The sequence below is a fragment of the Sorex araneus genome, chromosome 1 (assembly GCF_027595985.1).
Source record: "Sorex araneus isolate mSorAra2 chromosome 1, mSorAra2.pri, whole genome shotgun sequence".
Taxonomy (NCBI): Eukaryota; Metazoa; Chordata; class Mammalia; order Eulipotyphla; family Soricidae; genus Sorex; species Sorex araneus.
Genome location: NC_073302.1, coordinates 33,770,471 through 33,787,257, shown reverse-complemented (window position 1 = coordinate 33,787,257; position 16,787 = coordinate 33,770,471). Strand labels below are relative to the sequence as shown.

General features: G+C 42.1%; 1 protein-coding gene across 3 annotated transcripts in view; it reads left to right on the top strand.

Moving 5' to 3' along the window:
- INVS (inversin) overlaps nucleotides 1-16,787 on the top strand; it is a 160,199-nt gene that overhangs the window by 104,390 nt on the left and 39,022 nt on the right. For all 3 annotated transcript variants that reach the window (XM_055123844.1, XM_055123846.1, XM_055123847.1), the window contains 2 exons: nucleotides 1,207-1,313; nucleotides 10,786-10,998. In XM_055123844.1, the coding sequence (XP_054979819.1) occupies nucleotides 1,207-1,313; nucleotides 10,786-10,998 (320 nt within the window). The remainder of the gene's footprint in view (nucleotides 1-1,206; nucleotides 1,314-10,785; nucleotides 10,999-16,787) is intronic.

Sequence of the window (16,787 nt, the reverse complement as noted above, 5' to 3'; positions counted from 1 at the left end):
CTCTGTTGTAAACTTAAATAAGGCAGTAATTTACCAAATGAAATCACCCACAAGCCTGAGTCAATTAAAAAATTAACCAAGTTCTCTTCTTCTCTGTCTACATGTATACATGTAATTTAGCAAAGTCATAATGCGGATGGGAATAAGTTTGTAACCTCTATAACATATATACATGGGATATATGTGTGTGCATATCTATATGAGTTTTTAAACCTCACTTCATTTTGTTTACTTAAAATTTGCACTAATATTTTTTATTTGGAATATAATCTTTCTCAAAGTCACAAGGGCTTAATATACCAATTTTTTTTTTTTTTTGCTTTTTGGGTCACACCTGGCAATGCACAGGAGTCATTCCTGGCTCATGCACTCAGGAATTATCCCTGGCGGTGCTCAAGGGATCATATGGGATGCTGGGATTCGAACCCGGGTCGGCCGCGTGAAAGCCCTACCCGCTGTGCTATCACTCCAGCCCCAATATACCAATTTTTAAGAATTCTCTGCTTAAAATCTCATTCAGGGCCAAAGAGATAGTCCAGCAGGTGGGGCGTTGCCTTGCGCGTGGCCAACCCGAGTTTGATCCCTGGCATCCCATATGGCTGCCCCAGCACCGCTTAGAGTAATTCCTGAGTGCAGAGCCAGGAATAACCCCTGTACATCGCTGGGTGTGACCCAAAAAGCAAAAAAAGCTTATTCAGTCATTTTACAGGAGCTCTATGAATAATACAATTTCCATTTTACTTATGGGGGAAATTGAAACTCATGGAGCTTAACTATTTTATTCTAAAGCGACAACAGCAACTGGGATATGGGGTGAAGTCAGGATTCAAAATATCACTGTACCCAAACTTTAGAATTAGTAAGTAATTTCCTATTTCTGGATAATCTTTCGTTAATAGAGAATATTGCTGTGATTCTCTTTGTTCACTTAACCTGATTTTCCTTTATGGATTATTCCTCTGAGATAATTCCCCTTATATGAAAGCAAAGGAACAAGTGGTATATTAATGTGAACCGGCTTTTAATTGTACTTTTATACCGACCTCTAAGACATTTGGCTTATGCTACACTTCTACACTTTAGCTGGGTAATTTACTAATTTCACTCTGATAATTTGGGAGAAGAATTATTTGTGTTTTTTGTTTAAATTGGACTGTATACATGTCCAAAATTCCTACTCCAGATTTTCTTTCTTCTTGCTTGAAGGGAAGAACAGCTTTGCACTGGTCCTGTAACAATGGATATCTTGATGCCATTAAATTACTACTCGATTTTGCTGCTTTCCCTAATCAGATGGAAAACAATGAAGAGAGGTAAGCTGTTGATAACATGTATATTCCCATTCATTATGCCAGATTTTTTAAATCTTAAGTTTAGGTAATGATTTTTTAAATGATTTTGGGCTCACACCTGATGATGCTCAGGGCCAACTCCTATCTCTGTACTCAGGAATTACTCCTAGCGATGCTCAGAGGACCAAACGGGATGCCAGGGGTCAAACCCAGGTCAGCCACAAATAAGGCAAAAATGTCTTACCCGCTGTACACTCATTCAGGCCCTAGTGATTTTTTTTTTTGCTTTTTGGGTCACACCTGGTGATGCACAGGGGTTACTCCTGGCTTTGCACTCAGGAATTACTCCTGGCGGTGCTCAGGAGACCATATGGGATGCTGGGGATCGAATCTGGGTCAGCCGCATGCAAGGCAAACTCTCTACCTGCTGTGCTATCGCTCCGGCCCCGTGGGACTAGTAATTTAGAGATAATAAAAATATTCACCCATAATTCCCTGCCACAGAGGCAGGGTGGGGTGGGGGGTATGGGGTGGGGGTGGTGGGAGGGATGCAGGGACCATTGGTGGTGGAGAATGGGCACTGGTGGAGGGATGGGTACTCGATCATTGTATGACTAAAACGCAAGCACGAAAGTTTGTAAGTCTGTAATGGTACCCCCACGGTGATTCACTAATAAAAAAAATTTTAAAGAAAAAAAAACGTACAAAAATACCACATTAGGGCCTGGAGTGATAGCACAGCGGGTCGGGCATTTGCCTTACATGTGGCCGACCCGGGTTCGGATCCCAGCATCCCATATAGTCCCTTGAGCACCGCCAGGGATAATTCCTGAGTGCATGAGCCAGGAATGACTCCTGTGCATTGCCAGGTGTGACCCAAAAAGCAAAAAAATAATACCACATTAAAAAGTCTTGGCCCAGAAAAAAACAAGTGAAAGTTTAACCATATTCTATAGAATCAGAATCATGAATTTGAGTCCTTGCCATTCAGAATTTTATACATCAGTTGCCACAAGTTCACATTTTACTGATGGTGAACCAGTGCTTTATCCAACTTCAGGATAGCATGACATCAGGGGAATCATGATTAATCAAAATTTGATTATGCCAGAGTAATGTATTGCATATTTTTAAAGTTTTCTTAATTGAAATAATGTTATCCACTAATAGAAATGCTACCATGTAGCATGAGAAAAATAAAATTAAAATGAAGGAGAAGCTGGGGGCTAGCGAGACAGTATAGAGACTATGTACTGGCATGTGGTTTGACCCTGGTTTGATCTGAAGTACCAAATATGGTTTCCTGAGCCTAATCAAGAGTAACCCCTGAGCACAGAGCTAGGAGTAAGCCCCAAGCACCATCAAGTTGGCTCAAACAAACATAAAGGGGAAGCTAAAAGGAAAGTTCTGCATTTCAGTGAAATACATATTTCTGGAATAATATAAAATTTACAGAATTAGACAGAGATTCTGCACTCAGGTATTACTCCTAGCAGTGCTCTGGGGACCATAATGGGATGCTGGGAATTGAACCTGGTCGGCCTCGTGCAATGCTCCAGCACAGCGGGTAGGGTGTTCGCCTTGCATGCAGCCGACCCAGGTTCGATTCTTCTGCCCCTCTCAGAGAGCCCGGAAAGCTACTGAGAATATCTCACTCTCACAGCAGAGCCTGGCAAGCTACCCGTGGCATATTCAGTATGCCAAAAAACAGTAACAACAAGTCTCACGATGGAGATATTACTGGTGCCTGCTCAAGGAAATCGATGAGCAACAGGATGACAGTGACAGACAGAGATTTGTTGGCCAAAGATCCAGAATCAATAAAAGGAGCCAGCACAGTGTGACATCTAAGTGAGAGAGATTCTTTTTTTTTTAAATTTTATTGAATCACCATGAGATAGTTACAAGTTTTCATGTTTGGGTTACAATCTCACAATGCTCAAACACCCATCCCTCCACCAGTGCACATTCCCCACCACTAATGCCCCCCGTATCCCCCCCCTTTTCCCACCCTCCCCCTGCCTCCATGGCAGACAATATTCCCCATGCTCTCTCTCTACTTTTGGGCATTATGGCTTGCAACACACAGACACCAAGAGGCTATCATGTTTGCTTCATTATCTACTTTCGGCACGCATGTGAGAGAGATTCTTAGTAGTCTTGGGTCTAAGAAGATTCTGGTAATTTTTAGGCAACAACTAAACTTATGATTAGGTTTTCATACCCGAGTTCCTCTCAGCCTAGGTCTAGGCATTGTTCTTGGATGCTCTAACTAAGATGCCCCTGTTTATGACATTCCCAGACTCAGCATCACCACCAGTTCTTTCCATGAGTATAAGAAACTTCTGCCAGAGGGCGGCCGGGGGAGAGCCCTGGGGGGCTTACAAACATATAAGCATTCATAATATTAATCATTTTGTATGGACACAGTAAGAGATGCATTAAGCTTATAGAATTACTCTTCAGTGGTCATCTCGATCTCAGACTACAGTGCTCAGGCCAGATTAGTCTTTCCTATCCCTAACAGGGTCCTAGTCTCATTGTTACTTTTGGATCATGACAGCATTTGTCCACGATAAAGCTCTTAACTTAGAGTTAAGAATTAGGCACTTTGGCCAGGCCCATCTTGATGCCAGGGTATCACATAACTCACCGCTTGCCCTGGGTCCGTCCTGTCCCTCGTCGGGAGCCTGCTTTTGGGGTGCTAGGAACTAAGGGCAACTGAGGCTTAAATGGAGATAGCAGATACCTGGGAATGAATAATATTCTAAGCCAATTAAATCCCAAGTTACAAAAGCATAATATTGTCTTCTTGTGTCCATATAAAAAGGACATTGCTTTAAAGTAAACTATTCAAAAGACATAAGGAGAGGAGAAAGTCAATATTAACTTATAAGTTCAGTGTCCTATAAAGATCTGACCTTACAAATTAACAGAGTCTGATTAGGGGGAAAAGCTGATTAACTGGTTGGGGAGGAGAGCATAGAGAAGTGGTTACAGATAAACAAAGGAATGGGAGTGACTCGGGAGCACCTTGATGGGTGTGACACGGATAAACCTAAGCTCCTTGTGGCTATGTTATCCTACACATGAGGAGGTAAGAAAGTTTGTAGAGAAAGAGACCTTTCTTTCAGCTGACTGTCTCAGAAAAAACATGTTCTTCTTTCTCAAGGAAAATGTTTCATCTCTCCCACTTCTTTCTCAACCTTTCCCCATTAGCTATGGTCTCTCTCTATAGTTTTTAGACTTTTTCAGTTTTCTAAACTTTGTCTTCTATGCCTGCCTCCCTCACACTACCTTCATAATTTCTATTTGTTCATACTCTTCATCATTCCTTTGCATTCTGGCTTCTGTTCTTACATTTGTTTCTGAAATCTGTGTCTGGATGGTCATTTTAAAATCCGCATGTTAGAAGCTGGAGAGATCATATAGCAGGTAGGGTACTTGCTTAGCAAACAGCCTACTGGGATTCCATCCCTAACATCTCATATGGTCCCAGGGCCCTGCTAGGAGTGATCCCTGAGCACTACAAGTTGTGGCCCCCCCCAAAAAAAAGGGGGGGCTGCCTAAATCAAATTCTCTGTGAGTTTTTCTGTGTCTCTCACACTACAGCTTTGCTATTTGCCTTCCCTTCATTCAGTGAATGAAGTTCCTTCATTTAGTGAATCAACACTAGAATGACTTTCCTAAAATTTTTTTCTCATGAAATTGATCATTGTGTCATTTTTCCTTTTCAAATTTAGTCTTCCCTAAGAAGACAGTCCTAATTCCATAATCATTCACCAAGCTCTGTTCTCCTCTATACTGTGTATTTTTTAATAGAACTTAGCACATTTTACTTCATATTAGAGTTTTATATATTCTGTCCTCCCTGTTTGTGAAGAGCTCATGAAGATCATGGTCATCTGTATTGAAATAGTATTTTTCACAAAGTAGATGTTCAATGAATATCTGTTGCATTTTCCAATCTGTGTTTTCAGGCTCCCAAAGCATCACTCTTCTCATTAATGCATTAGAAACTTCTAAAATTCTTAAGGCACACGCAGAATGAAATAGAATAGACTTATTAATTTTATTTTGGGAGTCATTATATAGACTATTCACTCTACCATAGCCCAATGACAAGTGCAATGCAAGAAAGACGTGAATCGGGGCTGGAACGATAGCACAGCGGGTAGGTTGTTTGCCTTGCACACGGCCGACCCGGGTTCGATTCCCAGCATCCCATAGGGTCCCCTGAGCACAGCCAGGGGTGGTTCCTGAGTGCAGAGCCAGGAGTAACCCCTGTGCATCACCAGGTGTGACCCAAAAAGCAAAAAAAAAAAAAAAAAAAAGAAAGGTGTGAAGATTTAAGGGTTTGGATATTTCATGAAGCTAGAAAGCCAAGAAAAATCCTCAAAGCTCAGGTTTTGACATTAAGCAGATAATGTGAGCAAGAGCCTTGAACCCTAAAGAGATAAAAAGAAAAAAAGGAAAAAGGATTAAGAGCCCTAAGATTCTGGGGCTGGAGTGATAGCACAGCGGGGAGGGCGTTTACCTTGCACGCGGCCGACCCGGGTTCGAATCCCAGCATCCCATATGGTCCCTTGAGCACCGCTAGGGGTAATTTCTGAGTGCATGAGCCAGGAATGACCCCTGTGCATTGCCAGGTGTGACCCAAAAAGCAAAAAAAAAAAAAAAAAGAGCCCTAAGATTCTGGTAATGATTTATTTCTGTGAAGAATTTGTTCCATTATCATGTTTACTGTCAGGTAGTATTTTTAAAGAAACAATTAAGTAGTGAAGTTCTAATCTGCATAGTAGGTTTTGAATTTCAGACCTAAGTAAGCAGGAGAATTGCAGTATTTACTGCCTCCTGGAGTAAACATAGCTTAATTACAGAACAAAAACACTCAAGGAAAATATCCTCTGAACTGTACTTGCCAATCTATAGATAAAAAGAGACAATGGCAATATCCCAATCTCCTTTATCATTTCATCAGCAATGCACCTTGATGTGCAAATGTCAGAACTTGGCACTGACTTTTATATTTATTGACATTCCACTTTAGGCATTCTGCTCACCCTGTCAGACAATTCCCACACAGCGAGTCCAATTGTAGCTTGTCTCTTGTCTTTATCTGCATTATTTCTTGACTGCTTTCCATCAGTGCAGCACTAATTTTTACTTCTCATGCATTGACACTAACCATTAGCTGTGCACTGTACAGACATAATTTTCACCAGGTACTGCTCCCCTTCAGTCGATAAGTATCTGATGGCCATATCAGTTCAAGGGAGTAGTCACAGAAGTTGAATGTTTCTAAATTGAATTCAGGGATGAAGAAAGTTTCACTACTAGTAATCATAATTCATAATATGGCTAGTTGCTTAAATATTAGATATAGATCTTAAAATTTTGATAGATGTTTGAATTGTATCTCCTTAAATCAGAACTTGACTAAGGCTCTTAATTTGAGTAAGCTCACGGTTTTTTTTTTAAGAGCATTTTGAGAAACTAATGGGGAATTTTGTTTGTTTTGTTTTGGGGCCACATTCAGAAGTGTGTGTGTGTAAGAACCAAGCTTACTCCTGGTTCTGTGCTCAGGAATAACTCCTGGCAGACTCAGGGGACCATATGAGGTTGGCTGTGTGAAAGCAAAATGCCCTACCTACTGAACTACTGCTTCAGCCCCAATCTGGGAAATGTTTAATATGTGTGGGTATTCTGTCCTACTAAGGAATACCTATTTTTTTTACAATAATGGCATCATTGGTTGTGTTCATATTATTTATAGATGCAGAGAGATAAAATGATAAGAATTGTAGGATTCACTTTGGAGTAGGTTAGCAAAATTGTAAAGGGATTATATGAAGTAATTGTGGCAGAATATATTTTTATTTGTTAAATTTGGGTGATTCATTCAATGGAACAAAAGCAACCAATGTTAGTGTGGATGTGGGGGAAAAGGGATGCTTTTCACTGTTGGTAGGAATGACAACTGGCCCAGCCTTTCTGGGAAACAATATGGAAATCCCTTCAAAAACGAGAAATTGAGCTTCCATATTACCCCACAATACCACTTCTGGGAATATATCCTGAGGGTGCAAAAATAAACACAATAGAAATGACATCTGTACCTATATGTTCATTGCAGCACTGTTCATACTAGCCAGAATCTGGAAACAGCCCAAGTGCCCAAGAACAGATGATTGGTTAAAGAAACTCTGGCACATCTACACAATGGAATACTATGCAGTTGTTAGGAGACATGAAGTCATGACATTTGCTTATAAGTGGATGGACATGGAGAGTATCATGCTAAGTGAAATGGATCAGAGAGGGACAGACATAGAGGGACTACACTCATTTGTGAAATATAAAATAACATAATATGAGATTGACACCCAAGGACAGTAGACACAAGGGCCAGGAATATTGCCTCATAGTTGGAATCCTGTCTCATGAGCTGAGGGAAAAGGTAGCTGGGATAAAGAAGGGATCACTAAGATGATGATGGTTGGAGGAATCGTTCAAGGATGGGAGATGTGTGCTCAAAGTAGATAAAGGACCAAACATGATAACCACTTAGTATCTGTATTGCAAACCATAATGCCCAAAAGCAGAGAGAGGATGGGTGAAATTGTCTGCCATGGGGGCAGGGGAGGGTTGGAAACAGGAGGTATACTGGGGACATTGGTGGTGGAAAGTGCACTGGTCATGAAAGCTTATAACTGTATCTCACGGTGATTCAATTTTTTAAAAAATCGGGGTGATGACTTTACAAGGCATTATTATACCAGTTTTCTACTTTTAATGTTTTTACTCGTGTTTATGCTTGGCATTGCTCATATAAGAGTACATTTGATAACAAATTATTTAAAAAATTTGAAATCCAATTTTTTCTACAAATAGTGTGAGCACTCTAGTTCTTCCCTCTTTCCTTTCGCCTTTTACAGATGAGGGAACAGAAGCTCAGAGAAGTGAAGAGAAGGAGCAGGGTCACATAATTCTCCTGATTGCCAACTCAGCATTCTTTAGGTTCCATTTTGTTCCATGTGATTTCCTCTTGTCATACTTGTAAGTTATGAGCATAGTAAGGGCCTTACTTTCATAAAACTGTTTTTTGTGACCCTGTTTGTAGACGATATGACTCTACAGAAAACCACGGTTTTCTATAACTATAGATTAATTATTATAGGAAGAATATAACTTTAATGGATAGATGCTATTTGTATGTTGGTTGTAGAAGCAGTTTCATCCTCTGGGAGACTTTAATTCAACGAGTGACTGACACTTATGGGCCAGAGAGGTAAGGTGTTTACCATGGTCCACTTGGATACCACTGGGCACCACCAGGAGTGATCCCCGAGCAAGGAGTCAGAAGTAAGCCCTGTGCACAGAAGGTGTGGCTTAAAAAACAAAATAGAATTGACAGATACTTAATGGGAGGATTATTGAGTAACAGGTCATGGACTCAATTCCAGTCTAGATTCTGCTGATAACTGGTTCCATCACTTTTAACAAGTTGCTCTGTGTATTTATTCCTTTATTGAGTAGATTTTAAATTAAATAACTTCTAAAATCAAGCTGAGCTTTATTATTGTGTGCCTTTGTGATTCCTAAATTGTTCTTCTCAGGGAAATAATTGTGAAAGGTACTTTAAAATATGCAGTGTAATGAAAAATTGGAAAGATTTTCTCTGTGAATTTAAGGATTTCTATTACTTTTAAACAATGTATTAATGTTTATGTTGGAACCTCTACTTGTGGACTTTTGGCCTCTAAATAGTAATGGCCAATTAGGTTACCTAACTTCAAATGGGAGTTCTTTAATTTTGACCTTATAGGATTTCCTTTTGAACTGAGAGTTTCCTTACTGTGACCACCAAACCACATTTTGCTTATCCTGAGAATCTCTTCCTTTTACAGTTTACTGTGACTGCCACTATGATATTGGCGAGAGATCACTTCTTTTCTGTAATCAGTGCATATTATATGCCTCAACATGCATCCATACATTCCTCATTTTTTAACCTCATAAATTAGCTGATTAGTCCCTCCTCTCATCTGCTTGAATTGGATTAACCTCCTAAAGGAATCAGATCAGCACTAGCCACTAAGTCGTCACAAGCACTAGTTGAGTCCTAGAGAGCAAATGTTTATGACAAGTGACCGTGATGTGCTCCAATGTATGAAATAATTATTGTCCTATAGCGCTAACAGTAATAGCAGCAGTGGGGGTAGTAGTAGGGTGAGTAGTCAGGGTGCAGTTGGGGGGAGAGGGGGGTTGCATTCTATTTAATGAAGGTAAATTCCTAGGAGAACATTGAATGATTTTTTTTTTCTGGAAAGGGGGCAGTAGGCAAAATAAGTATGAGAAATTTGGGGCTCTGTATATCATAGAGGAAACTGCTCATTTTGGAGGTGTGCTTTTAACTTCATCAGCATTAACCACTAGTAATTGTTACTGTCACTGTCATCCCGTTGCTCATAGATTTGCTCAAGCGGGCACTAGTAATGTCTCCATTTTGAGACTTGTTACTGTTTTTGGCATATTAAGTATGCCACGGGTAGCCTGCCAGGCTCTGCCGTGCGGTCGAGACACTCTCGGTAGCTTGCCAGGCTCTCTGAGAGGGGCAGAGGAATCGAACTCGGGTCAGCCGCGTGCAAGGCAAATGCCCTACCGCTGTGCTATCGCTCCAGCCCACACTAGTAATTATGGATCCAAATATATGAATCTCACCAAATATTACTTGCATTACTTTTTCAGGAGCAAGGAATTGTTTGGCACTTGGAGGAGTAGAAAAGTGGATTAGACAGTGTGAGCCAGTGACTAAAATATGGGGATTGTCGTGGGCAAAGCATCTAATGCCAGCCTCGCCTCCGTTTGTAACCCTCAAAGAAAAAAAGAGAGGTAACCTTACCTGATATGAACCTTACCTTATATGAACTGGAGCGATAGCACAGTGGGTAGGGCGTTTGCCTTGCACACCGACAAGGGTTTGATTCTTCCATCCCTCTCAGAGAGCCTGGCAAGCTACCAAGAGTATCCCGCCCGCTCGGCAGAGCCTGGCAAGCTCCAAATGGTATATTCGATATGCCAAAAACAGTAACAACAAGTCTCACAATGGAGACATTACTGGTGCCCGCTGGAGCAAATCAATGAACAATGGGAGGACTGTGCTGCCACAGTGCTACAGTGCTAACCTTACCTGAAGAATATTGTACATCTAAGGAGGAGGTTTTCTTCTACTGCATAAGATTGCCAATTTAGCTGTTCCGGTACGTAAAAAAAAAATAATAATAGGGGCTGGAGTGATAGCACAGCGGGTAGGGCATTTACCTTGCACGCGGCCGACCCGGGTTCGAATCCTAGCATCCCATATGGTCCCCTGAGCACCGCCAGGGGTAATTCCTGAGTGCATGAGCCAGGAGTAACCCCTGTGCATTGCCGGGTGTGACCCAAAAAGCAAAATATAATAATATTAATAAATGAAATCTTCCCGCTTCAGGTACACCCCCCTGGATTACGCTTTGCTTGGTGAGCGCCATGAAGTGATCCAGTTCATGCTGGAGCACGGGGCCCTGTCCATCGCGGCCATCCAAGACATCGCGGCCTTCAAAATCCAAGCCGTCTACAAAGGCTACAAGGTCCGCAAAGCTTTCCGAGACCGGAAAAACCTCCTCATGAAGCACGAGCAGCTGCGCAAAGACGCTGCCGCCAAGTAAGCTCGCTCCCCGGAGCTTGGATCTCGCACGTCCAGGTTGGGTTGGGATGGGGCCTGTGTGGTGGCGGTGCCTAGAAGTGGGAGGCGGGGCTGGAGCGATAGCACAGCGGGTAGGGCGTTTGCCTTGCACGCGGCCGACCCGGGTTCGATTCCCAGCATCCCATATGATCTTCTGAGCACTGCCAGGGGTGATTCCTGAGTGCAGAGCCCGGAGTAAACCCTGTGCATTGCCAGGTGTGACCCAGAAAGAAAAAAAAAAAAAACAAGTGGGAGGTGGTCTGCAGCCCTTCGATCCCTAGCCCCGTGTCCTCTTTGCCTTTTGGCAGGACTGATACTGCCATGAAGGACAAAGGGAAGTCTCATCTCTCCTTGACGCTCTCTCCTGGGTTCCAGCCCAGTCCCATCCATTCATGATAGGAGGTAGGCCGCGCTGGTATCTGCAGTAAGCCGCAGAGACATAGCTACTTTCTCACTTTTCCTATCCTCCCCAACTCTTTAGCCCACTCAACATGGTCATCTAAATGTAATTTGTGTGTGTGTTGTTGTCGTTTTGGTTTTTGGTCTTCATGTGGCAGTGCTCAGGGCTTACTCTGGCTCTGAACTCAGGGATCACTCCTGGCAGTGTTGAGGGACCACAGACAGTACAGGATTCGAATCAGGGTCTGCCACATGCAAAGCAAGCACCTTAACTCCTCTACTGTCTCTCCAGATCTGGTCTAGTTTTGATTTTATTTAAGCAACTAAGTTATAGAGATAACTTACTCTTCCCTGTCCATTAACAAGTTTGTACAATTAAGTAACTTATTTAAAAGAAGTTATTCTTTTTGTGGTGGAGAGTGGGGGAGGGGATTCTTACTCTACAAAATCCTTAGCAGATCCTGTGGAGAAGGCAGTGACCAAAGCAAAGTCCTAAGGGCCAGAGCGATAGTACAGCAGGTAGGGAACTTGCCTTGCGTGCAGCAGACCCAGGCTCAATCCCCAGAATCCAATATGGTTCCCTGAGAACTGCCAGGAATAATTCCTGAGTGCAAAGCCAGGAGTAAGCCCTGAGCATCACCAGATATGTGTTCCCCACCCTCAACCTTCCCCCAAAAAGAACCCAACAAGTCCTAGTATTAAGGACCTGATGCTTTTTTTTTTTTTGGCTTTTTGGGTCATACCCGGCAATGCACAGAGGTTACTCCTGGCTCATACAATCAGGAATTACCCCTGGCAGTGCTCAGGGGACCATATGGGATGCTGGGAATTGAACCCAGATCAGCCGCATGCAGGGCAAATGCCCTACCCGCTGTGTTATCACTCCAGCCCCCTTGATGCTTTTTTTAATATACGAAATGCTAAACAATGTACAAAATATACAATGTACAAAATATACCTATTAAATGTTGTTATTATTTTGCTATAAATGATAGACTTTTTTGAGCAGTGCTTTTTTAATTTTTTTTGTATTTTTTTTTTGTTTTGGGCCACCCCAGCAGTGCTCAGGGGTTACTCCTGGCTCTACAGAGTTCAGGGATCATTCTTGGCAGTGCTCAGAGGACCATATGGAGTGTTGGGCATTGAACCCTGATGGACCAATGCAAGTCAAATGCCCTGTTACTATCACTCTAGTCAAGCAATGATTTTCAACTGCTCTTCTGCAGAGCAGAGCCTCTCCACAAGTGTCAAAGGTTGAAAACCACAGTTTTAGATTATTTTTTGGTTTTCCTTTTCTTTGATGCCTTTTCTGTGGATTTTAAATAGTAAGAAAATATGATATTCATAGCCAAACATGCATGATTCACCCAGTAGGTATACACGTATACCCAATAATACATCAAGGTCATATAGTGATGCAAGTAACAGGTGGATTTCCTTTTCTCTTGCTCCCAAGGATCGAACCCAGGGCTTCATATGTGCAAGGCAAGTTATATCTTTGCACTACATGTTAGTTTCTGCAGATGGTTTCTTGAGTGATCACTACCTGGCCCTACCTTGATTATTTCCAAAAGTGAGGCCTACCCACTCCTCAACTCTTTCATATCTTGTCCACAAAGGAAAGCTTAAATATATAAATAATGATCTGTAAATAGTCATCAAAGCGAGGGAAAGTCATTTTTGTGAGATGATAAATATCACATGCACTGGAAAGGCTTATAGTGTATGCCTGATGGACAAGGTAGGTTGAAAACACATGGTTTTCTTTCTTGGAAGCTAGTGGAGCAGGTGGCATTCTAGGAAATGGTATTACCTTACAGGATTTAGTCTCTGCTTTTTTTTTTGTCTTTTATCTATTTTGTTTGTTTGTGGGTCATACCTGTCAGTCCTCAGGGCTCATTCCTGGCCCTGGGAACCAGTCCAGGTTGGCCATGAGAGGCAAGTGCCTTTTCTGTTGTACTATCTCTTCAGCCATGTTTCTGGTGTTCTGCTTTTTTTTCTTCTTCAGTTGATCGGCTATATCCTATAGAGTGAGGGGGGTCATTCCCATTAGTGCTTGGGGGCCCATGCAATGTCAGGGGATTGAGCGGGGGTCCTGCAGACAAGCGCACATTCCCACTCTTTGCACCATCTCTCCACCCCCTTTGCGGTTCTCATTTTTTGTTGTTTGGTCTTGGCTTTGGCTTGGTTTGTTTGTTTTGAGGTCAGACCCAGCAGTGCTCAGGGGTTAACTCTTGGCTTTGCATACAGGAATCACTTCTGGAATACTGGAGATTGGGGGAAGGGAGGGAACATAGGGGATGCTAGGAGTCTAACCCCATTGGCCATGTGCAAGACAAACCACCCTAACCCTTGTATTGCTCTAGCCCTACACTATCCTCTCTCTTTCTCTCTCTCTCTCTTTTTTTTTTAGTAAATAGCTTGAACTAATCTTTTCTAATGATTAAGGAATAAACGACAACTACCACATCAACTGGCAGCCTGCAAGTGAAAGATAGAGTTTCACAGTCCAGAACTGTCTATTCCTTTAAGAGCTTCCAGTTTAGGGACTGGAGCAATAGCATAGCGGGTAGGGTATTTGCCTTGCATGCGGCCAACCCGGGTTCGATTCCCAGCATCCCATATGGTCCCCTGTGCACTGCCAGGAGTAATTTCTGAGTGCATGAGCCAGGAGTAACCCCTGTGCATTGCCAAAAAGAAAGAAAAAAGAGCATCCAGTTTACTCTGAAAACACCCATATATATTTTTGACTGGTCTGGGGAACCAGCTCTGAATCAGCAGTACAAAGACAAGTTTCTATACCAAAAGGACAGAATTCACACATAATTTGGTGATTATATGATGCCAAGTGGTTGCATTTGGGCACTGATTTCAACTATTTTGTTTTGTATGATCCAAGCTAAAAGTAGAAACAGAAAAACCAACATCACTTTTCTTTTTCAAAAAGGAAGGAGAAAGTCACCTTTATTAAGTGTGGATATTTAGTTCAGCCTGGTGTGAAGGGTTTCCTGTGCATTCTCTCATGTAATGCTTCAAACAACCCTCTCAGACAAAGTCTAGTAATGCAACTGTCTCCTGTTATGGAGGCAGCAACACAGCTTTCTCAGAGAGGAGGTGTTTTTTTTGAGGGTGCCACTTCTGGCTGTGCTCAGGATTCATTTCTGGCTCTGTGCTCAGGGATCACACACAGTGGGGCTTGAGGAAACATATGGGGTCCAATACTGTTCTCTTAATGAGACTATTGACTCTTCATTTTGGCTAAAGAGTCTAGTAATACTCAAATGTCACCACACATCTTTTTAGTTAACCTCCTTCCAGAGGGTCGTGGTAAATGGCAAAGTTCAAGTTCATCCTTCCACAATTACCTGTGTTGAATTGAACATAGCATTTCTCTGGCCTCATTTGTTTCGACTGAGAAATTAGACCAGGTTGTTTCTTAGCACCCTACAGTTCTATGGAAACCCAGCTGTTCACTGAGAGTGTCCTGCCCAACTATTGAGTAAGTACATTGCTGGGGGTGGAGAATCTACTCAGCTAGATAGAACACAATAGGCTGAATGCAGAGGGGGGTGGGGGTGTTCTATTTGTCAAAAGATTATAGAGAAGATCATAAATAATGTGGCTCTTTTGTAACTCCCAGTCCAGAGAGTTTAAAATGACAAAAGGATTTAGGGAACATTTAGTCCAACTCCCCTACCATCCAGTTGTTATCCTAATTAGTTTAATTACTGTGAAAGGTAGAGTCTCTTTGTTCTTAGACTCTGAAATAAGTTTTTAAAAATTCTTTTAAGTGGGATACTTGAAATTGCCCAAGGTAAAAAAAAAATTATAAGATTTACTCAATCATTGGCTTCCCTTTAAGAGTTTAAGTTCTTCCTACAATCATGGTAACCTAGATATCCAAGAGAAATACAGAAATGGAGAAGAAATGGATTTTATTTATTTATATTTTTTAAAGTTATTTCTTACAATTTGAGTCACTGTTTAATTCTGGTTTAGGTTCTTGCTTTGAAGAACAGAAACCGGAATGTTAAATTCCACACAGCTTCGCTGACGGAGAAGTCCCAGCCCTGTCATCTCACTTCAGTGTACCTTTCTTATTTAGCACATTAGGATGGCAAAAACAACCTGCCTTAAAGTGAGGACATGAAAGGAACTTATTAAACTTAAAGTGGCTTCTACTTTACTGATAGAGAAATTGAGAGAGCATGAAGCTTTAGATATATTTTTAAGGTACTTTTTTTTTAGAAAATACTATTTAAGAAACATCTATAATCCATTTAGAAGCACTTTATAACTCCATTCTGCTATGCCCTTGTTGTTGCCAAAATGAACATTACTATAATTTACCTGCCAAAGCCCACAGTTGAACGCACACTAAAATAAGGCCCTGGTTATATTGATTCCCCACTGCCTCAAAGCTTTTTTTCTCCTGGGTTTTAGTTTCACCCTCTAATCTCAGGCCATGGCTAACTCTGATTCTTACCCCCTGATTTTCGATTACAGTATACTATTTCCACACTGAGACTAATCCTGAGAGCCATTCATTCTATTCTTGCTATACCTTTTCCCCCACAAAATATCTATTTGGTTTGGTTTGGGGGATACACCCAGTGACGTTCAGGGTTACTCCTGGCTCTGAACTCAGGGATCATTCTTGGCGATGCTCAGGGGACCATATGGGGAGCCAAGTATCGAGCCCAGTTTGGCTGTGTGCAAGGCAAGTGCCCTTCTTGCTGTACTATCACTTTGGGCCTCATAAAATCTATGTATTCTTTTTTATTCTTTTTGGGTCACATCTGGCTATGCACAGGGGTTACTCCTGGCTCTGCACTTAGGAACCACTCCTGGCGGTGCTCTGGGGACCATATGGGATGCTGGGAATCGAACCCGGGTCGGCCGCGTGCAAGGCAAACACTCTACCCACTGTGCTATCGCTCCAGCCCAAATCTATGTATTCTTAAACTTTAAATTAATTCATCTCTCTAGAGAACTTTTTAATGTGCCTCACGTACTGATCCCTGGGATAGGGAACTCTAATCCTGTCATCATGGCTTTCTTTCTGGGCATTTCCTCTGCTGCCCTTCTATCATCTGTCTCTTGCCAGCACTATAGATCACTGGCTGCTTCCACTCCTGTTGTCACAGCCACTTCAGACTACCTGGGCAAAACCTACAGCCCCTCACCATCACCACAACCCCCATCCCATCCTCGCCTCAGGTCCCCACCCCCCTCCATTCCCCCACCCACCCTAAAAGAAGATTTTCTTCTCACCTCATTTCCTCTTATCACTGCACCATTGAGTTTATTTATTCCTCTTTTGAAATGCCCACTTGTGTCCCTGTGCTTTCACTCTTCTTGTCACCGCT